This window comes from Procambarus clarkii, chromosome 41 (genome assembly GCF_040958095.1).
Source record: "Procambarus clarkii isolate CNS0578487 chromosome 41, FALCON_Pclarkii_2.0, whole genome shotgun sequence".
In the NCBI taxonomy this organism is placed as follows: Eukaryota; Metazoa; Arthropoda; class Malacostraca; order Decapoda; family Cambaridae; genus Procambarus; species Procambarus clarkii.
In genome coordinates, this window is record NC_091190.1 from 25,099,975 (window position 1) to 25,123,123 (window position 23,149).

General features: G+C 46.0%; 2 protein-coding genes across 2 annotated transcripts; one reads left to right on the forward strand and one right to left on the reverse strand.

Moving 5' to 3' along the window:
• Positions 1 to 1,475: 1,475 nt before the first annotated feature.
• On the reverse strand, positions 1,476 to 7,789 carry LOC123761235 (cuticle protein 7). Its single transcript, XM_045747179.2, has 3 exons — positions 7,739 to 7,789; positions 4,742 to 4,858; positions 1,476 to 3,075 (listed from the first exon to the last, which is right to left on the reverse strand). The coding sequence occupies exons 1-3, from the start codon at positions 7,745 to 7,747 to the stop codon at positions 2,749 to 2,751; spliced, it is 453 nt and encodes a 150-aa protein (XP_045603135.1). The 5' UTR covers positions 7,748 to 7,789; the 3' UTR covers positions 1,476 to 2,748.
• A 10,721-nt stretch (positions 7,790 to 18,510) lies between these two features.
• LOC138373186 (small proline-rich protein 3-like) lies at positions 18,511 to 19,020 on the forward strand. The gene has a single exon (XM_069339215.1). It carries the CDS (start codon positions 18,511 to 18,513, stop codon positions 19,018 to 19,020), a length of 510 nt encoding a protein of 169 aa, XP_069195316.1.
• The last annotated feature ends 4,129 nt before the right edge of the window (positions 19,021 to 23,149 follow it).

A 23,149-nucleotide genomic window follows, 5' to 3' on the forward strand; every position in this document is an offset into this window, starting at 1 on the left:
GAAAGGAGACGGGAAGGTGGCGAATAAAGGTGTAGAAGAGAGGGGGCGGAGAAGAGGATGATAGTGAGGAGCAGAGAAGTGGGATGGAGAGCTGATAGAGAGGGAGAATGAGGAAAAGTGAATGCTTGGAAAAAATAAAGAGGTAGGGCGAACAGTGGAAGAGGAAGGATGAGTGGAAAGGAGGAAGAAGGACGCGTGGAAGGGAGAGAGGAGGAGAAGGACGAGTAAGAGGAAGGGAGGAAGCTCGAATGTGAGGATGAGAAAGGACGAGGAGGGAGGGAGGGAGAGGAAGATATAGTTTAAGGACGAGGCTTCCTGTCACTGACAACAGGAACTAATATAAATCACTTGATTACAAACTGCTGGAGGATGGTTCGAGAGAAGAAACCCAAAATGGTATGAATCTGGTGACATAAACACGGTGTATGCAGGTGTTCTGACCATGAGCAGAGAGCACCGGAGACATCCCGCTGAGAGAATCCTAAGAGTTATTTAAAACTCTTGACCGGCCTCGGGAAGTAGAACTCCCGAAACCCTCTCCAGGTAAGTAGCCAGGGAAGAGAAGATTATAGAACGAAGACAACGGCTTGACTTCACTAGCTCCATTGGAAGAGAAACATCTGCAAGACAAGTGTGGGCAAAAAAATTCAGATATGCTAAGGGGGGCAGAACCCGGCCAGAGGCTCACAAAGACCCCCAGGGTAAGGCTGAGGCACTAATACACAAGTGGAGTGATGCAGCATCCTCCTCCTCCCTCCCTGCAGACATAAGCAGACTCATGAAACGGACTGAAGAGCACCTCACAAGGAGAGGAGCGAAGGTCTCTTAACGGAGCAGTCTCGAGAAGAATTAATAGGGAATTTAAGACCCACTGAAGGAGGAATGTCAAGTCCCACACTATTCAAAATCCTTACGAACGACATTGTTAATTTTGAATTTCCGGAAGAAACAACCTGGTGGGATATGCAGCTGATGTCCTGATTGAAGCCTTTGTGAAAAATAAAGTCCATTCAATCGACTTGAGAATGGTCCAGGACGGACCGAAACGTCGTCGTCCCTTCAACTTCTAGTGTGTGGTCTGGTCAACAAAGTCCATTCAACTTCTTGGAAGGAAATGTGTTCAACTCGGTTTCTCACTCCACAAAAAAGATAAAAGCATACCCTTACAAGAAGTCAGAAAACGAAGAACTGCAAATTAATGGTGAAACACTTGAGTGGGTTGACCGCTATAGGTACCTTGATCAATACAGGTACCAGTGTCGGCTCTAACAAGGGAAAGAAAGAGGATCTCTTGAGATGACAAAACCACAACTCAGAAGATGGAGAAGCGACGACGTTTCGCTCCTGTCCTGGTCCAATGCTAAGTCGTGAGTGTCCAGGACGGACTGGACTATTGGTAATATCTTGAGGATATCTTGAGTTGATTTCGGGGCTTTAGTGTCCCCACGGCCCGGTCCTCGACCAGGCCTCCACCCCCAGGAAGCAGCCCGTGACAGCTGACTAACTCCCAGGTACGTATTTACCGCTTGGTTACAGTGTTACTGACTATTGCTACTCTATAGGAGAAAGTCAAAGCCGGTTCCATAGGTCCTATTTAAAGAAATAAGAGAATACAACCTGACCTCAGACAATTCCATCCAGCGGTCGACCCCAAAGACGCATTCAACAATCTTAACATGCTGTTCATTCAAAATAGGAATTTTGTCATATAAATTATTATTATATATTAGCATATTGTGCATATTTAGGCATAGGTTAGGTTAGGTGTTTAGGTTCTGTTGGCGATTATTTGTATTTGTAGTACGTGGGTGAAGCATTTACAGCGTTGTGGTTCGAACACAAGTCGTCAGTGAAGCACTTGTTCCGGAAGTGTTCGGACGTCATCAGTTGAGTGTCGTGTGTAAACCGTTTTCACTCATAAACAGGCGGGTTTGGCGGGTACATGGAATGGACTTTGGTCTTTGTTTATGTGGACGGGCTGAAGAATAAGGATTTGGGATGAGATGGGGGAAAGGAATGATGGCCAACCACTTGGACGGTCGGGGATTGAACACCGACCTGCATGAAGCGAGGCCGTCCCTCTACCGTTCATCCCAAGTGGTTGGGTATTAATCGTGAGGAGAAAACGCTAAGCCAGTACGTCTATGTACCACGTGCAAGGAATACGAGGACAAGGTTCTGGGTGTAGGACAGGGGGAAGGAACCACTTGGATACTCGGGGATCGAATGCCGACCTGCAAGGAGCGAGGCTGTCGCCCTGTTGACCAGTCTAAGTGGATGGTCAATGAGGACTGAAGTTAATGGATGAATAATTAGAGAATGTGTAATTGGGTAAGTATGATAAGAGTGGGAGGGTTGACCTTTGTCAGTAAGCAAACATGTCATTATTATGCCATATAAAACATTTTATTCAACTTGTGCACGCACGTCAAAACGCACATATATAAAATATATACAAACATTCACATTTTAAATAATTAAAATGCACACGTACACACACCCAGGATGTGTACACAACAGAGTAATGCAGTTACCCTAAACATTTTGTCTTGTGACACTGGGTATTGTGGTCAGCGCCTCACCCTGCAAACGAAATGACTGGTTCGAATCTTCGTAAGGACTGGACGATTGGGCACTGTTCCTTCGTTGTTTGACCCCTGTACAACCAGACCAAAGGTTGCTTGCTGACCTTTGGGGGGGGATGGATCTCCATGCTTTCAGGGAGTATCTACGCGGGAAGGTCCGGTGTTACGCGTATGGGGATGGTGAAGGTTGCGGATAGACAGGAGCGGGTTGAGGATAGACAGGAGGAGCGGGTTGAGGGTAGACATTAGGCGCGGGCTTGTTGTAGCCAGGCTTGTGCTCGGGATAGACCGCCTGGCCCTCGTAGGTGACCTCGGCCTGGAAACCATTGACATGGTCGGCGACGTAGTTGACGGTCTGGACGCGTCCGTCGGGAAGCGCCACGGAGTACGAGCCCTTCACAGCCTTCCCGTCGGAGTTCTCAGTGTGGCCGAAGTTGGCGCCGGTGTAGGTGTCCTGCACGCCGTAGTCGAAGGCGTATGGCTTCGGCTCCTGCAACAGGTTCATAACTCTTAGTATGCACTGAAATGTTAGTAGTGGAGGAGGCGGCACTAAGCCAGCGTAACTGTGTAGCACTTGGAAGGGGGATGTGAGGACAAGGAGCTTGGATATGAGGATAAAGAGGTGGCCCGGTACCCAGACATTTAATTGGATCATTGGGGATCGAACCCGGACCCGGCCTGGTTGACTAGCACACTAACCAAGTGGTCAGAGACCGGTCCGCGGGAACATTGATCCACGGAATCGTGGAAAGATAACCTGCAAGAAGCCAGGTGGTCCCAGTCAAAGTCGCCTGGCTGGCTCATTATATATTGAATATTTGGTGTCTATCCATTCATCTATCCATAAATCTATCCATCATCTATATATCCATCTATCCATCAAAATGTCGTCATCTTTTGAAATTCATCTTTTTCACGTTCTAATCTAAACGTTACTTGAAGCAAACAACCCAACCCACATATATATTATATAGTGACGACGTTTCCATCCGTCCTGGACCGAAATGTGGTCCTTCTCGTTTAATGCGTTGGTTGGGTTGTTTCAGCCCCGTTATTGTGACGGGGCTGAAATTCTCCGCATGTGAGAGCATCTCGGATCTTGACTTCGCTCTGATGCTGGATATTCTGGGAATGTTGCACTGTGCAACACAATAATTGTACATTGTATCAAATACACGGATATGCTGATTAAAAACCTTTGAAAAGTGTTATAAACCGGTGGCATGATTGATGGCTTGTGAGAGCCATGAAGACAGTGTCGCCGAACAGCAGGGAACAGATGCTTAGATTTTGATATTGAAGCTGTACTCTAAAGTTGAGAGGAAGTCACAATAACGAGGCTGAACATCAGGCATCCAAACCACACATCTGAATATAAAGGGAATGACGTCTTGGACCGTTATCACGACCTGTTGGACCGTTATCACGACCTGTTGGACCGTTATCACGACCTGTTGGACCGTTATCACGACCTCTTGGACCGTTATCACGACCTGTTGGGCCGTTATCACGACCTCTTGGACCGTTATCACGACCTGTTGGACCGTTATCACGACCTGTTGGACCGTTATCACGACCTGTTGGGCCGTTATCACGACCTGTTGGACCGTTATCACGACCTGTTGGACCGTTATCACGACCTCTTGGACCGTTATCACGACCTGTTGGACCGTTATCACGACCTCTTGGACCGTTATCACGACCTCTTGGACCGTTATCAAGGACGGTCTGAAACGGTCACATCCTATATATTCAGATATGTGGTTAGTGAGTCATTATCCGTAAGTGATTTACACAAATCATGACAGTTATGGCTGGAGTGAACACGTCTATAGCTGTAACCAAAGTTAATAAGCTAACTATTGGAGTAGTGAGACTTGTATTGGCAAATACAAGTCATTTAACAAAATTAAACACGACTCACGTTGACTAAATACGTCATTGGTTTATAGTAATTTTACTGGGAATATAAATGATAACATTTAGTTTCTAAGACATGTTCAAATCCCTTGCTCCCCACCACTTAACATATTAACTAGCCAGGCTGTGTTTGGCAGCTTCTGCACATTTTGTTGTTGTTTAAGATTCATCTACTGGGAACAAAAAGTTCCAAGTAGCACGGGCTATGGTGAGCCCGACTTCTGCACGGTCCATACCTCTTTATAAAGTGACTGTGGGTGTGGCGCCGGGTAGGAAGGGGGTCCGTATATAGGGGGCCCATCAGGGCGCGGCATGCCCCCCACAATGCCCACCACCATTACTGCACACGCCACCTGCTCCGGATACAATGGTTGAAACATAAATGCACCAGTGAACCCCAAACAAGTGCATTACCAGCCGGGCTGTAGCGGCAACCCGTTCTCGCACTTTCTTATAGTCAATATTGACTTATTAAATACGTGCATATGTGACATACTAATTTATTATGAATATCTTGGTTTACCTTGAAAGCTTCATAGAAAACACCGACCTTACCTAACCTTCTTAGTATGTTAAGATAAGCATCTTATTGCTTCGTAATTACAATTATTACTTAACCTATTATAGGTATAGGTTAAGTAATAATTGTAATTACGAAGCAATAAGATGCTTATCTTAACATACTAAGAAGGTTAGGTAAGGTCGGTGTTTTCTATGAAGCTTTCAAGGTAAACTAAGATATTCATAATAAATTAGTATGTCACATATGCACGTATTTAATAAGTCAATATTGACTATAAGAAAGTGCGAGAACGGGTTGGTAGCGGATATGGGGACATGCGGCCCGCTACAAGCAACAGCCTTTTAGATCAAATTTTCACAAGATAAGCCTGGCCTCAGGTTGGGGCTGGTGGAGTAGAACAACTCTGGAAACAAACTACAGGTAAACAAAACAAAGTTTTACGAAAATTCAAGCAACATGAGACTACACTTATAATTATATTATTAAATATAATGGAATCTGAATATTTAATGTTTATTTTAGATATGTATATATAAATCATATAGTGGGGCCATGTTTAATACATTAATTATACATAAAATGACATGTTTAATGGTACAAGTTATTGAATATGTTATAGGATAAAAATAATTGTCCCTGGATTATTATAATAAGTCTGCTAACATTATATTGAATGTTCAAACATCAGTTCCTACAGGAAACTTATTATCATCTTTAATTGTATTTTGTTTATACATTAGACTTTGAGGGCAGAGAAGCAGAACTGTTCTGTCTCTTATTTTCTGGCTAAGAGCTCCCCCTCCCACAGCTCAGTGTGTGCAGGCTAAGAGCTCCCCCTCCCACAGCTCAGTGTGTGTAGGCTAAGAGCTCCCCCTCCCACAGCTCAGTGTGTGAAGGCTAAGAGCTCCCCCTCCCACAGCTCAGTGTGTGAAGGCTAAGAGCTCCCCCTCCCACAGCTTAGTGTGTGTAGGCTAAGAGCTCCTCCCTCCCACAGCTCAGTGTGTGAAGGCTAAGAGCTCCCCCTCCCACAGCTTAGTGTGTGTAGGCTAAGAGCTCCTCCCTCCCACAGCTCAGTGTGTGAAGGCTAAGAGCTCCCCCTCCCACAGCTCAGTGTGTGTAGGCTAAGAGCTCCCCCTCCCACAGCTCAGTGTGTGCATTATGTATCGGGTAACATAATCGACGTCGGATCGCTGGATTGTTTCAAGCGTAGGTTAGACATATATGTGGGTGTGTGTAAATTTAAGTTGCTCATATGGGGCCATTATGGGCAACTATGGACCAATAGTTTACTTTTATACATTTTTAATTTATTAGAATATATGAATATATTCTAATATTTCACACTTAAATTGTATGCACAATATTTAATCTAATTATTAAAAGTAATGTGATCACACTTGGACGTGCCCAAGTATTCAACACAATGCTGGAACCTTTAAATCAACAAACTGAGAACATTAACATTTAAATTGAGGAATCTTAATTTGAAATAAATATATTTTTTAAATTATAGAAGTCGTTATTCGTAAGTTTTTTTTAAACATATTAACGTACAGGACATTTAGTTGATAGAGGGCCCCATAGAACCAGGCTGAGGGCCCGTGGGTTCAGTAACCGTGGGTCCCACAACCAGCCAGTGGTTTGAGTTGTTGAAGGGCCCAGAGAACCACCAACCAGGGGCCAGATTCACGAAGCAGTTACGCAAGCACTTACGAACCTGTCTTATCTTTTCTCAATCATTGACGGCTTTGTTTACAATTATTAAACAGTTAATGAGCTCCGAAGCACCAGGAAGCTGTTTATAACAATAACAACAGTTGATTGGGAAGTTTTCAAGCTTGTAAACTATTTAATATTTGTAACCAAAGCCGTCAAAGATTGAGGAAAGATGTACACGCTCGTAAGTGCTTGCGTAACTGGTTCGTGAATCTGGCCCCAGGGCCCGAGAGTTCTTAGTGAGCGTGGGCCCCAGTACCAGTAACTGAACCAGCCGACGACGAGGACTCCTCACTTAAGCCAGGACAACAGCCATCCGCCCTAACACTGGCTAGCCTCCTGCCGCGAAGTAAAAATTCAAGACCAACAAGCCATCATGCCAGCCCATGGTGAATAGGCCATCGAATTTTCAAGCCAAGCCTGTTGCTTGGAGCGGCCCGCAGGCCCACATAGCCGCCGCAGCCCGGTTGGTCCGGTACTTCTTGAAGAAAAAAATCTAGTGTTTGCTTGAAGATGTCCACGGTTGTTCCGGCAATATTTCTTACAGTCGCTGGGAGGAAGTTGAACAACCGCGGACCTCTGATGTTTATACAGTGTTCTCTGTGCCTATGGCACCTCTACTCTTCACTGGTTCTATTCTGCATTTTCTTCCATATCGTTCACTCCAGTATGTTGTTATTTTACTGTGTAAATTTGGGACCTGGCCCTCCAGTATTTTCCAAGTGTATATTATTTGACATCTCTCCCGTCGTATTTCTAGTGGGTATATTTGGAGAGCTTTGAGACGATTCCAATAATTTAGGCGCAGAATGTTACCTTCGCAAAGTGATAGTGATAGTTCGGTATTTCACCGCGGGTCGTAAAACATGATAATGCAGAACCTCACCTTCAGTGATAGTGTGAGGTACAGTGTCACACCTTAACAGGAAGAGCGTGAAGCTACAGCACCTCACCTTCACCTGAGTATGGTGAGGGTGGGTGGCTACAGTCTAACCTTGAACATGACTGGAGAGGGAGAGGTCCCGTTGCGTCTGGCGAAGAGGAACGATGGGTTGTGATGGCTATCAGCGAGGCTCTCTCTCTTATATACGGCTCTCGACTCCCCATGCAGACGCTCGGACACACACACACACACACACACACACACACACACACACACACACACACACACACACACACACACACACACACTCACACACACTCACTCACACTCTTGCTCCCTCTCAGACACTCGTGACTTTTATGACATTGGTGACATTGATGACCATTGGTGACCATTGATGACATTGATGACCATTGATGACCATTGGTGACATTGATGACCATTGATGACATTAATGACTGCAAGGGATGTGGATGGCTACACGGTGATGCTGTGATGGATCACCCCCCCCCCTCCCCCCTCTCCTTCCTCTCCCAGTAACCATGTGTACAGGACCGATCAATACTATCCAGTATTGATCAGTATTTAAAGCTCTGATAACGTAAACTATGTAATTGATCGTTATAGTAGGCTGTAATTCTTGCATGCATGATTAATGCAACATAATTTGTTAATACAGTGTCCAGTCACTCAGAACATTAGAATAAAAAAATTAAACCTAGGTTTGGACATTCCAGTTTTGTGATATATAATTAGGAAGGGGGTCGTTCAAATAAGCTGATTATTTGTATATGGCTTGTGCACCTGTTCACTTCAGCTACAACTGTAATGATTTAATAAATGTAACCTCAAAATCTAGATTATACAGCGTAAAATTGTAATGTTAGTCTTTGAATATAACTTTCTCTTTGGTAAATAACGAACTGTAAATGTATGTTAACTCGATTATAAACGTACAAACGTGTATGAATATAACTTGATGAACTTGAATTTTAAAACATATTAACAAGAAATCATCAGCGGCTTATTAGAGGGACAAATATAATGATTTGTGGGAAACTTGAGAAGTCATTATGCAGATTGCTAAATGGTGCCTCTCTTCCTGGAGTACGCAGCACCTGCGTGCAACCCTACGCTTGTAAAGTATTAAAAGAAAGTTTGGAAGTTTGAGAGAGATGCCGCGAATCTGTTATATAACTTTATTGGAAAAGCTGACAACTGAGACATAATCACAACATTCGAGATTTTAAGAGGCATGGACTAGATAGATAAATACAGCATGTTTTAATCGAGAGGCATTATAAATAGATAGCAAATCTAGAAACTGGAAATATAGTCTAATCTAAAGAATACATGTTATCCTTCTGTGTATAGTAGTGTAATTTAATGAGGTGCTAGAGGCAGCAGATATATAGTTTATAGCACTAAGACTTGAGCCCTCTTATAGAACTTGTAGTGTTGTTTACTAGTGTTGTTGGAACGGCGGTGTTGACTGTGTCGGCTTCTAGCTTCAGGCGTTGTTTTCACTCCACTCACAGTTTATATGAAGATACACTTAAAACATTTGAAATAAAGTGTCTTGGTGTTGTGGCAGAGTATTGTTTACTGTGTGTGTGAGGGCGGGATAGGACACAGCTGTGGCATCACTGTCCTGGGACGAGATTCACGAAGCAGTTACGCAAGTACTTACGAACCTGTACATCTTGTATCAATCTTTGGCGGCCTTGTTTATAATTACTGAACACTTAATAAGCTCCGAAGCACCAGGAGGCTGTTTATAACAATAACAGTTGATTGGGAAGTTTTCATGCTTGTAAACTGTTTTAATAAATGTAGCCAAAGTCGTCAAAGATTGAGGAAAGATGTACACTTTCGTAAGTACTTGCGCAACTACTTCGTGAATCTGGTTCGTGGGTCCTCACTGTGTGAGGGAGGGGAAGACGATGCTGCTGTGGTGTCAGTATCCTCACTCTGGCAACACACTTAAAACACTTTAAACCGAATGTTTTGCTTGTTATGCATATTGTACCTGCAGTTGACACCACCATCCAGGTCCACGGATGTTAAACAGCGGCAAATAAAGCAACTTGACCTTCCTGGGATATCCTCATGGTGGAGGAGCAATGTTTACTTGTGTGTAGGAGGGTGTGAGGCGTCGCAGCTGTGGCGCTGTCCACACACTTTTTTATCACGTAAATAGTGTGTCCTGCTTTTTTTACACATTGTACGTGCAGTTGACACCATCATGCAGGTCCACGGATGTTAAAAAGCGGCAAATAAAGCAACTTGAACTTCCTGAAGTATTACCATGATAGGCTTATAGCTGTTAGATGTAATTAAATATCTTTATTGATTCATTTATGGAGGCCTTCCTGGGATGTGTTGGTCACAAAATAGTCGTAATATGCTGACTTGACACGCTACCTCCAGAGAGCTTGGCTTGTTCTATAACTAGCCATGCCTTTGTGCTTTCATAGACCATTACTATGACATGCTATAATGTTGCTGGAAAGTTTTCCACAAATGTTAACTAGGAGTCAGGGCCAAGAGCCAGACCACTCGTCCTCAACCACAAAACTGATAAGCACCTTCACAACCCTCCATTCCCTCCCCCGGGAAACAATTTGCATAAAGTTCAATGTAAGTTCATAATTTTCCTGGAAATAATCGACCAAGGAGATTTCAAGTTGAGGCTTCAGCACTGGTTGAGGCTGGTAGTGTACTCCGCCATAATGACAGTATCCGTCATCCAAAACTAATGAATAAAGCCTGTAGCTTCTATGGATGGAATAAGCAAAACATAGTTTTGTAAAAAAGTTTTTATTGTGTACAGTCAGGCCCTCTCTAACCTCTCTCGTCCGCTGGGTTATAGGCTACGTTTTAGTTAAAAGTACAAATAGTGGTCTCTCTTTTGGGTTCAAACGTACATATTTTGTGCTTCCATCTTTAGTTATAAATGCTACTATAATTTTTGGACGACAGGTTAGAATAATAGTACCTAGTGACTGTGGAATGATCACAATATGTAATATTGTTCCCTAATCATCCGGGGTTTTTTTACTAAGTTTAGTAAAAAACACCAAAAACGGCAACACCTTAACCAATCAACCTAACATGTCCTAGGCCTAAAAAACAATCCCATGTTTAACATAGAAATATTAGGCCTAATATAGTGCATATACGTACTATACTAGACCTAGTAATTTGTTAGATTTCGTGATGCCTTCCTTCTTGAATTTGTTGCAAAACGTGAATTGCTTGTGTACACAACAGCACAGGTTTAGTACATTCCGTCCACTTCAGGTATAGATACAATAATTTTTGACTAGATAGGTTAGGTTTTTTCTGGTTTGGTTACGTTAGGTTAGATTTGGATTGGCTAGGTTTGGTTAGTTAAGGTTATAGATAGGCTACGTTTAGTTATATTAGGTATGGCTAGTTTTAGTTATATTAGGTATGGATAGGTTTAATTATATTAGGCATGGCTAGGTTAGGTGTGACCTAGCAACCCGTTCTCGCAAATTTAATAAGTCAATATTGACTTATTAAATATGTGCATAGGTGACATACTTAACATAATAGATACCCTTAAAAAGATTCATAAAAAACACCGACCTTACCTAACCTTGTTAGTATCTTAAGATAAGCATCTTATTGCCTCTTAATTACAATTATTACCTAACCTATAATAGGTTAAGTAATAATTGTAATTACGAAGCAACAAGATGCTTATCTTAAGATACTAACAAGGTTAGGTAAGGTCGGTGTTTTCTATGAATCTTTTTAGGGGTATCTATTATGTTTAGTATATCACCTATGCACGTAGTTAATAAGTCAATATTGACTTTACGAATTTGCGAGAACGGGTTGGACCTAGTTAGGATAGGATAGGTTGAACAGTAAGGACAAGCATCAACATTGGGCCTACAGCTTAATATATTACATTTCTATATGATTTTAATATATTTAATTATCTTTCACGGGACTGAAAGCAGTCTCCTTGGTCAACGGGCTTCCCAGGATGCAACCCATAACAGTTGCCTAACTCATTGGTACCTGTTTACTGCTAGGAGAACAGAGGCATCAGGTGACAGATCCCTCAAGGCCAACCACTGACCTTACTCAGGATGCAGTCATCAACTCCGTGATACCTGTAAACTGCTAGGAGAACGTAGGCATTAGGTAAAAAGAAATGTGCCCAACTGTTTCTGAACTGCGTGGGTATTAAACTTAGTACCCTCGGTTGTGAACCGAAGACGTAGACCACTGTGCTACGACCGACCGGCCGATTCTTGGCAGGTGATTGTGGGCAGCCTCTTGCAGACGGTCGGTGAAGTAGTCGGGTTGTTAGCGGCCGGTTGTGGGAGTTGTTCACCGGTGCACATCGTTAGGGGGTCGTTGACAGTGAGTGGGGGGAGGGTGTGGTCGTGGGAGGCGGCGCCGTGACCACACCCTGGAGATGGCAGTCATTACCCGCCATGACAGTGGTGGGTAACTCAAGATAACTCAAGATAACAGTGTGGTCAGCACGCTCACCCTTCACCACCATCACGACCCCTTCTAATGCCTCGCATCTTCTACGGAATCGTCCAATCTGTCCAAAATCAGACGTGTTTATAGCAGATAAAACACGGCAATATTGACGTGTTCTATGCATCAGCCTCGATAGGTGGGTTGCTTGGGCTCGTACGCTTCTAGTTAGGTCAAACGGTTGTAATTTTTTACGTAGTGTCAGCTCAAGAGAACATGTTGCATATTACCCATCCGGCGGTACTTGGGTGAGACAAGGTCCAGGAGTCGACCATAAACGAGTCCAATTACGAAACCTCTACATCCTTCCATAATCAAGGCGGTTTTCCTTACATTTATTAAACACTTTGTGACCTCTGGAGCACTAGGAGATTGTTTATAACAATAACCTTGGATTGTGAAGTTTCCAGGCCTGTAAACTGTTCAATAAATGACAACAAAGGTGCCATAAATAAAAGATGTACAGGTTTCGTAAGATGATGCGTCAATTCTTCCCACAATATATATTACGTCGCCTCCACTTTGGGGCACATTGGATAGGAAGACCGAATCACGTTGTCAGACGATGAGGGAAATGCTTAGCCTCACAGATGGTAATTTCTTTCTATTTCAAGGGAGACTAGGACTGGTATACAGGTAAACTTGTCATTACGCACTGAACGAAACTATTTCCAAGGTTTACAATTATATGAACTATATACCAGTAAGGTAATTATTAGGAGAGTACTAAGCCAGTGGAACTATATATTATGCGAAAGGGATATGAAGACAAGAAGCTGGGATACGAGCACTAAGAGTTGGGATATGAGCACTAAGAGTTGGGATACGAGCACTAAGAGCTGGGATATGAGCACTAAGAGCTGGGATATAAGCACTAAGAGTTGGGATATGAGGCCAAGGAGCAATTTGCACCACCTACAGGAATGTTTGGCTCTATCAAGCACACCACCTGCAGGAATGTGGGGCTCTATCAAGCACACCACCTGCAGGAATGTGGGGCTCTACCAAGCACACCACCTACAGGAATGTGGGGCTCTATCAAGCACACCACCTACAAGAATGTGGGGCTCTACCAAGCACACCACCTACAGGAATGTGGGGCTCTATCAAGCACACCACCTGCAGGAATGTGGGGCTCTACCAAGCACACCACCTACAGGAATGTGGGGCTCTATCAAGCACACCACCTACAAGAATGTGGGGCTCTACCAAGCACACCACCTACATGAATGTGGGGCTCTATCAAGCACACCACCTACAAGGAATGCAGGGCTCTACCAAACACACCACCTACAAGGAATGCAGGGCTCTATCAAGCACACCACCTACAAGGAATGCAGGGCTCTACCAAACACACCACCTACAGGAATGCAGGACTCTACCAAACACACCACCTACAAGGAATGCAGGGCTCTACCAAACACACCACCTACAGGAATGCAGGGCTCTATCAAGCACACCACCTACAAGGAATGCAGGGCTCTACCAAACACATCACCTACAGGAATGCAGGGCTCTACCAAACACACCACCTACAGGAATGCAGGGCTCTACCAAACACACCACCTACAAGGAATGCAGGGCTCTACTAAACACATCACCTACAGGAATGCAGGGCTCTACCAAACACACCACCTACAGGAATGCAGGGCTCTATCAAGCACACCACCTACAAGGAATGCAGGGCTCTACCAAGCACAACACCTACAAGGAATGCAGGGCTCTACCAAACACATCACCTACAGGAATGCAGGGCTCTACCAAACACACCACCTACAGGAATGCAGGGCTCTACCAAACACACCACCTACAAGGAATGCAGGGCTCTACCAAACACATCACCTACAGGAATGCAGGGCTCTACCAAACACACCACCTACAGGAATGCAGGGCTCTATCAAGCACACCACCTACAAGGAATGCAGGGCTCTACCAAGCACAACACCTACAGGAATGCAGGGCTCTATCAAGCACACAGGTGTAAGATAACCGTCCACACACCCTCCCTCCCTCCCCCTACCTAGCTTTCACTGCCCTCTAGAGATGCACGGTAAAGCAGTGTTGCGTCACCGTCTTCTCACGATACACTGCTTTCGTGTAGCCACACTGACTCGCAGGGTGAATGTCTGGTGGAGACGTTTGTGCACAGTGTCACTGCTTGAGGGCTGCGTGCTTCTCTGACCACCTGCCTGCATGCACACACTCATGCATTGATGTTGCCGTTAAGGATGTCAATATTGTAATTAAGGGTTGTTGATGATAGGGGTAATGGTGGTTATGTTGCTGGAGTTACTGATGCAGTTAATGAGGTTTGTTGATAAAGTCTATCAGAGCTTCAGTAAAGGGAACGGAAGAGTGACAGTTATCAGTGAACGATGCTTGGTCTTATCGTCGACTGACGTCAGGTCTGTGATGGTCTTATCGTCGACTGACGTCAGGTCTGTGATGGTCTTATGGTCCACTGACGTCAGGTCTGTGATGGTCTTATGGTCCACTGACGTCAGGTCTGTGATGGTCTTTACATCCTAGCAGGCCTAACATCCTCGACTGATGCCCCTGCAGCGTGATGTCCTAGCAACATGATGTCCCTGGAGTGTGATGTCCCTGGAGTGTGATGCCCCTGGAGTGTGATGCCCCTGCAGCGTGATGTCCCTGGAGCGTGATGTCCCTGGAGCGTGATGTCCCTGGAGTGTGATGCCCCTGCAGCGTGATGTCCCTGGAGCGTGATGTCCCTGGAGCGTGATGTCCCTGGAGCGTGGTGTCCCTGGAGCGTGATGTCCCTGGAGCGTGATGTCCCTGGGGTGTGATGTCCCTGGAGTGTGATGTCCCTCCAATATAATAGTCATCGGGTCACTTCCTTGCTCTAGCAATATGGGTTATATTGCAATTAGTGATGATTATGTGGCAAGTTGTTTCATTTAGTGGCGTTTATATGGCAAGAATTTGTTTGTTGCTAGTGGTGGTTCTAGGAAAGTAACTTGTGTTATTGTAATGTTAGTAGTGATTGTATCGTCAAAGTTGTGATTGTATGGCATCGCCCACTCTTCAGTTCGCTGGCTTATTAATCATTTCAACGCTGTTTTATTGCTAATTAATTGTTAATACTGTAAACGTATTATTTTCGAGCTTTATTAGTTGTTAATGCTGATGTTTATACATTAATATTAATTAATCTTATTGTATATGGCAGGACATTAATGGTGGGTACTTAATGTGTGTGTGTGTCTTTACCTAGTTGTATTCATCTGTTTGTGCTTGCGGGGGTTGAGCTCGCTCTATGATCCCGCCTCTCAACTGTCAATCAACAGGTGTACAGGGTCCTGAGCCTACTGGGATCTATCATATCTACATTTGAGACTGTGTATGGAGTCAGCCTCCACCACATCACTTCCTAATGCATTACATTGGTCAACCACTCTGACACTAAAAAAGTGTGTGTGTGTGTGTGTGTGTGTGTGTGTGTGTGTGTGTGTGTGTGTGTGTGTGTGTACTCACCTATTTGTGCTTGCGGGGGTTGTGCTTTGGCTCTTTGGTCCCGCCTCTCAACTGTGAGTGTGTATGGGTGTGTGTGGTGAGTACTTAGTGGGTGTGGATGTGTCCCGACCCCCGGGTCTTCCACCTCCTGGGGGTCGTGTGGCCCAGGCTCTGCTTCAGGAGGCTGGGGTCGTCCACCACCCCTTGATGGGGTGGTTCTTTCCCGGTCCCGTTCACGGCGGTCTCGGATATGGAGTCCCTGTGCCTCTTTTCACCAACTTCGAGGTCAACTCCTGAGCTCACAGTTCCTGCGACGGCGCTGGAACCAATCGTATTGGCGTTTGCCTTTCCATTGGAGACTTTCGGCTCCGTGGAGAGGAGGGGGGGGGGGTTGAAATGCTGCATGGGTAACAGCTTCTCCTCCGTATCAACCTACCCTGGCTTTGCGCCCTGGAGAGGCCACTCCAGAGCGCAACTCCATAATCTCCTGAGACTGATGGATGCCTACTACTACTACTACTACTACTACTACTACTACTACTACTACTACTACGTGTCTAGTGAGTACTTGAGATGTGGTTGACAGGTGAGGTGTGTTTGGACGATATTAAGAGTTTATATTTAGGTTTAGGTTTAATAAACTGAACACAGCTTGCTGGAAAAGCAACCGGTTCTGTCTATGACGTATTGACCTCCACGTCTCCCAATCTCTGTCTGTCTGTCAGTAATGACAGACATAACCTCACATCATTTTCCCAGCTGTTTTCTTTACTAATACGTCGCATTTGTTTACGGAATCAACCAATCTCTTAAAAATATGACGTATTGTTCAAAATTAACCCACCGTAATATTGACGGTTTCTTTGTATCTGCCTCGCTAGGTTAGGTGGGTTGCTTGGGTTCATACGTTAATTGTTGGGCAAAACAGTTATTTTTTTACGTTTCCGGTTGGGGAAAATTCGTTGCATTTTTTACGGAGTGGCAAATAAAACTTGTAATTATCGGAAGCTGTGTTATCGGCGGAGATAAACGGCTACCTTCTGTGTGTTATATAGAGCATTGTCCGCGCGGCTGGTGGTCTGGTCAACCAGGCTGTTGGACGTTGCTGCTGGCACCCTCACGCATGACTCTCACGTGGTGGACTCCCAAGTGGTTGTCGCGCGCGTATAGAAAGGCTCGTTGACTTGTAATATGCTCAAGGAGGAATATTGCAACATGCAATCCAACGCCACATTGGCCGGGGAGGATGGCTTATACTGCGCTCTTGCTTCCTCCAGTACTCTTAAGAGCGTCTCGGAGCTGCACAACACGTGCTGTGTAAGTGGGCAGCTTCCTGTTCCACAGACCAACACTATCACTGCCATGCCTAAGCTTAGCATGCCTTCTATGACACTTCCCTTACTAGTTGTCTTTACAATATTGAAAGGATTGCTGTCTTCTCAATATGCATTTTATCCGGGTTGATATATTATTTATGATGGCCGCTGCGATGCGGGCCGCTCCAAGCAACAGCCTGGTGGACCAAGCTCTCACAAGTCAAGTCTGGCCTCGGGCCGGGCTTGGGGAGTAGAAGAACTCCCACAACCCCATCACGCATATGGTAGCCTGTTGAACCAAGTTATTGCAAGCCGAGGTCGGTCTTCGGAAGTAGAAGAACTCGCGAAACCCTCTCCAGGTAAGCCAAGTATTGCAAGTGTGCTTGTTGCAGTCAACAGGCACACCCCACAGTCTCTCTCCTCCGGTAACATTACACGCCAGCCCGTTCTCAGTATGTTATGTTCGTAAAAAAAATACATCCCTTTTGCCTAACTAGACCCGTACGAGCCCACTTACCCTTTAGAGTCCTATCCATACTAATCCGTCAGTGTTACGGGGCTTTAATTTCTGCAAGTCCGGTGCATTTTTAATGACAGTCGTTTACGTTAAAAAAATGTGACGTATTGGGTGAGAGGACGGGTTGTTCACACCACACTTTCTATGGCCCGGACATCTTGATCAAGGCGTGTGTGAAAGTAGGGGGGGGGAAGGGGGGGAGAAAGCACCTCGTTACGTAGAGTTGGCCCTCAGGAATTGCCTTGTTTACCTTTGTCTGGCTTGTTGGGTTCTTTGTTTACCTGTGCTCACCTAGTTGTGGTGGCAGGGGTTGAGCTCTGGCTTCTTGTGTTGGTGGTGGGGTGAGTGTGTGTTTGCCTGGAGGGTTTATTCCTTGTTCCGTGCTTGTTACCTCTCTGTCTGTCGAGTATACTGGTGACCTGATCAGTTATGCTGTTGGTGCTGCCTGTTTGCTATACCGCAGTTGATTAGGCATTGAATTAATTTAGATGATCTGTGGTAGACAATTAGCATGTTAGGTGTGTGTGTGTGCGTGTGTGTGTGTGTGCGTGTGTGTGTGTGTGCGTGTGTGTGTGTGTGCGTGTGTGTGAGAGCGAGCATGCTTGAGCTTGTCACACTCACAGCTATTCGAAAGGCTTCACTCTATCAACCTTTGCTTTTGTTCTCTCAGATATTAATGTTAAGGTAGATATATGTAGAACCAGTCGGTGCAGTCTTCTCCAGGAGAAGACTGTCATGACTGGGGCCATATACCTGTCATGACTGGGGCCATATACCTGTCATGACTGGGGCCATATACCTGTCATGACTGGGGCCATATACCTGTCATGACTGGGGTCATATACCTGTCATGACTGGGGCCATATACCTGTCATGACTGGGGCCATATACCTGTCATGACTGGGGCCATGAACCTGTCACGACTGGGGCCATGAACCTGTCACGACTGGGGCCATGAACCTGTCACGACTGGGGCCATGAACCTGTCACGACTGGGGCCATGAACCTGTCACGACTGGGGCCATGAACCTGTCACGACTGGGGCCATGAACCTGTCACGACTGGGGGCCATGAACCTGTCACGACCGGGGGCCATGAACCTGTCACGACCGGGGGCCATGAACCTGTCACGACCGGGGGCCATGAACCTGTCACGACCGGGGGCCATGAACCTGTCACGACCGGGGGCCATGAACCTGTCACGACCGGGGGCCATGAACCTGTCACGACCGGGGGCCATGAACCTGTCACGACCGGGGGCCATGAACCTGTCACGACCGGGGGCCATGAACCTGTCACGACCGGGGGCCATGAACCTGTCACGACCGGGGGCCATGAACCTATCACGACCGGGGGCCATGAACCTGTCACGACCGGGGGCCATGAACCTGTCACGACCGGGGGCCATGAACCTGTCACGACCGGGGGCCATGAACCTGTCACGACCGGGGGCCATGAACCTGTCACGACCGGGGGCCCATGAACCTGTCACGACCGGGGGCCATGAACCTGTCACGACCGGGGGCCATGAACCTGTCACGACCGGGGGCCCATGAACCTGTCACGACCGGGGGCCATGAATCTGTCATGACTGGGGCCATATACCTGTCACGACCGGGGGCCATGAACCTGTCACGACCGGGGGCCATATACCTGTCACGACCGGGGGCCATGAACCTGTCATAATAGTAACATACAACACACTTTAAAGTAGTTTAACATTTCCAGGATAATTAAAATTATCAGGAAAATTGTAAATTATGTTAATGTTAAAAAAGCTTGTCTACCCGATAATGTCACTGCATTAAATTCAGTGTTATTTTGACGTAAATTTCTGGAGCAGGATTTATCAAGCAGTTACGTTTCCACATACGAAGCCTCTACATCTTTCCTCGTTCATGGCGACTTAGTCTGTATTTATATATTGATATACAAGCAGTACACTGGGGTTGTGAGAGTACAGAACACCGGTGTTCTTTCATTCTTACGAAGCCACTAAGACGCACAAGGTTTCAGGTCATGTATTCATTAACCGGTTTACGAGGTAGGAAACGCTGCGAGGTGGTCCTCAACGAAAGGTCACCATTGTTATAAAGGACATCGTAGCGCTTCGGACCTCGTAAACTATTTAATCAATGTAAACAAAGGCGCCATGATTAAGGCAAGATGTACAGGTTTCGTGAGTGGAAACTTAAATGCTCGATGAGCCCTGGTCCATGTGGTATTATAGAAGCACTTAAATGAAAGGCTGTGAAGCGGCCTCGTTCGTCAGCGGAGGGAAGCAGTAGTCGCCCCAGGAACCTCCGCTCTCAGAGTGTTGTAGAGAGAGGTTGTTCCAGCGGCGGCCCTTCACCCTGTTGTGCAGCCCCGCTCATAAAATGTTGCCGCTGGTAAAAGCCTTTGTCGTCCTCAGCTGGGGGATTGGGGCGGTGGAGTGTGGTGGTGGTGGTGGTGGTAAGGGGGAGGTGAGTGGCTGGTTGTGGTGGTGGTGGTAAGGGGGGAGGTGGGTGGCTGGTTGTGGTGGTGGTAGTGGTAAGGGGGGAGGTGGGTGGCTGGTTGTGGTGGTGGTGGTAGTAAGGGGGAGGTGAGTGGCTGGTTGTGGTGGTGGTGGTAAGGGGGAGGTGAGTGGCTGGTTGTGGTGGTGGTGGTAAGGGGGAGGTGGGTGGCTGGTTGTGGTGGTGGTAAGGGGGAGGTGGGTGGCTGGTTGTGGTGGTAGTGGAAAGGGGGAGGTAAGTGGCTGGTTGTGGTGGTGGTGGTAAGGGGAAGGTGGGTGGCTGGTTGTGGTGGTGGTGGTGGTAAGGGGGAGGTGAGTGGCTGGTTGTGGTGGTGGTGGTAAGGGGGAGGTGGGTGGCTGGTTGTGATCGGTGGTGGTGGTAAGGGGGAGGTAAGTGGCTGGTTGTGGTGGTGGTGGTAAGGGGGAGGTGAGTGGCTGGTTGTGGTGGTGGTAGTAAGGGGGAGGTGGGTGGCTGGTTGTGGTGGTGGTGGTGGTGGTAAGGGGGAGGTGAGTGGCTGGTTGTGGTGGTGGTGGTGGTAAGGGGGGGAGGTGTGTGGCTGGTTGTGATCGGTGGTGGTAAGGGGGAGGTAAGTGGCTGGTTGTGGTTGTGGTGGTGGTAAGGGTTAGGTGGGTGGCTGGTTGTGGTGGTGGTAGTAGGAAGATGGGTAGCAGCTGGTAGTGGTGATAGGGGGGGGGGGTGATGGTGGTGGTGATATTTACCTAACAGTACTTGGCTATCATTGTCTATGGGGAGTAAAGTCTAGCCCTTTGTGCCCTACCTACTAGCCTTGTTACAGCTTTCGCGTCCCATTTGAACTATTCTGACTTTCAAAGTCTGGCCTCCAGGTTGAGGATAAAGATGGCTTCCACAACTTATTCTTTCAGTGCATTCCACTCGCTGACCATCCGTACAAAGTACGATTATTTCCTTACATTTCTCTGACTCATTTGAGTTTCCATCTTCCACCGATCTCCTCTCGTCGTACTGTTACTAAATTTGAAAAGATAATCCTTGTCCACCGTGTCTATTCCCCTCAGTATCTTTTATGTTGTAATCATATCCCTCTTGTTTTTTATATCCTCTTGGGTTATAAGGTTTAGCTCCATTAGCCTATCTTCGTAGCTTAACTCTTTGTTCAGCTATTTAGATCTTGTTGCAAACCTTTCACTTTTTCAATACGTTTTATTATTCCTTACCGGTGCTGCATATTCCAGCATTGGTATAATAAATGTTGTTTAGATTGCATTGAAGGAGTCCTGATTTTGGTTTCTAACCGATGGTCTTATATTTGGCAGCATCTCATACGCTGCCGATGTTGTCCTGTTTGTGTGTGCCTCTGGTGTTGGTGTTGGAAGTATATCCACCCCAAAATCCTTCTACTTTTTTTGGTTTCTGTAGTTGTCTTTTCCTTATGCCGTAAATGTCTTCTGGTCTCCTCTCTCCTTTTTCCATCACCATTACCTTACACTTGTTGGGATTGAATTCCAGCAACCATTTGTCTGTCCACTCCTGGAGTTTGTCAAGATCCTCCAGTAACTTTCTGCAGACCTCTTCTGTTTGTAAATGTTTAATACCTTCCTCCCTGGCAGACACTAAGCTAGTCAACCTGTCCTCCTCGCCTTGAGATGGTGTCAGGTTACCTGACCTGTCTAGTGTTTCAATGACACAGTCTTCTCCCTACTCCTTGTTTGATATTCCTGAAAAACTTAAGAGGTTTCTTCGCTTGGCTATTCGTACTTCATAATATACTTTAGCTTTTCTTCTTATTTTTTCTAATGTTTCTTACTAGTTTGATATTTTGTTCCGTGTAGAAAGTTTTGCTGCTGCTTCTCCTTTATGCCTCTTCTTGGTGAACTGTGACGGCGTCACGGTGGTAGAGGAGGTGGTGGTGGTGGGAGTGAACCTGAGAATTAACATGCTTAGGTCGTGTCTGGGAAGGTCATGTGAAGGTCACTATGTGGGAAGGTCGTGGCTTTTGCACAGTGAGGAAAGATGGTGGGGCTAACCATGGTCTCTGACACGTGATACATACCTGCAACTCCATACCTGTTATGGCGTCACCCTTCCCATGGTAGGAAAGTTCCTACCTTCCCAAAGGTAGAAAGGTAGGAACACCTGAGGGTAGGAACACGTGTTCCTACCCTCAGTCACACTACGCCTCCAGATGGGTATTTTTTTTTTTAACTAAGACTAGGGGTTCATAAGGTCTGTCAAGTGACGTACCTGGTGAAACTGCAAGCAAGAGCTGTATTCCTACCTCAGCTCAGTTGAAACCTACTCCTAGAGACCCATTTATTTCATGAGCCTGTTGTATACATCGGTAGGAATAGCCTTTATTTATTAACAACATTAGGTAACAATGTTATAATGAACAGAATGAGCCTGTAGCCAACTGTGTGCCAGAGCCTTCATGTGATCAGGTGACCTGATCTCCCGTGTGTCAACCTATTGAGCGAACAAATTCCAGGTGCCAGTCAGCCTTGGAGTAAATGATCGCTGATGGAGTGATGTTCTTGAGAATGGCACTTCCAGTATAAGACTATTGGAGGTTGAGAGCCAAGTGTGGCAACAACTGGTTGTCTACGGAGTTGGGCCAAGTGCGGCACTTCAAGAATGCTGGCCTTGTACATAACAGTAAGACCAACAACGTCACGACGGTGTTGCAGGCTTTATGTTCAGACTGTTCTCACCAGACTTGGTCAATATTAGAGATGAGCCTTCTTGCCCGTCTTTCTACTTTGTCCAATGGTCTGATGAATGAGGGGGGGGGGCAGGCGATCCAGGAAGGTGGTGCATACTCTAGATGAGAGCGAACTTGTGCTTCATATAAGGTTTTGTAGCCCTTGCTGTCGAGGTGGTGTGAGATGCGACGTATGGCTGTAAGTTTTCTGACTGCCTTTTGAGCTAGGTTAAGCACGTGGCTCGTCATTATCATTGAAGAGTCGAACTTAATTCCCAAGATGTCAATTTCATCTGTGAACTCGAGGGTTTTGTTACCCATTTGCAAGCCTGTCCGATTTAACATGTGTAGTTATCATCGCTTGTGTCTTCTCTGCCACAAATGTGACCTGCCATCTCCTACCCCAGGTAGAAATTGCTGAAAGTTGGTGATTGATGATTCTTGCAGCAGTTGGCATTTCCTCCTTTCTGTATGTAACGGTCAGAGTATAGTTATCAGTATAGGCTTGAG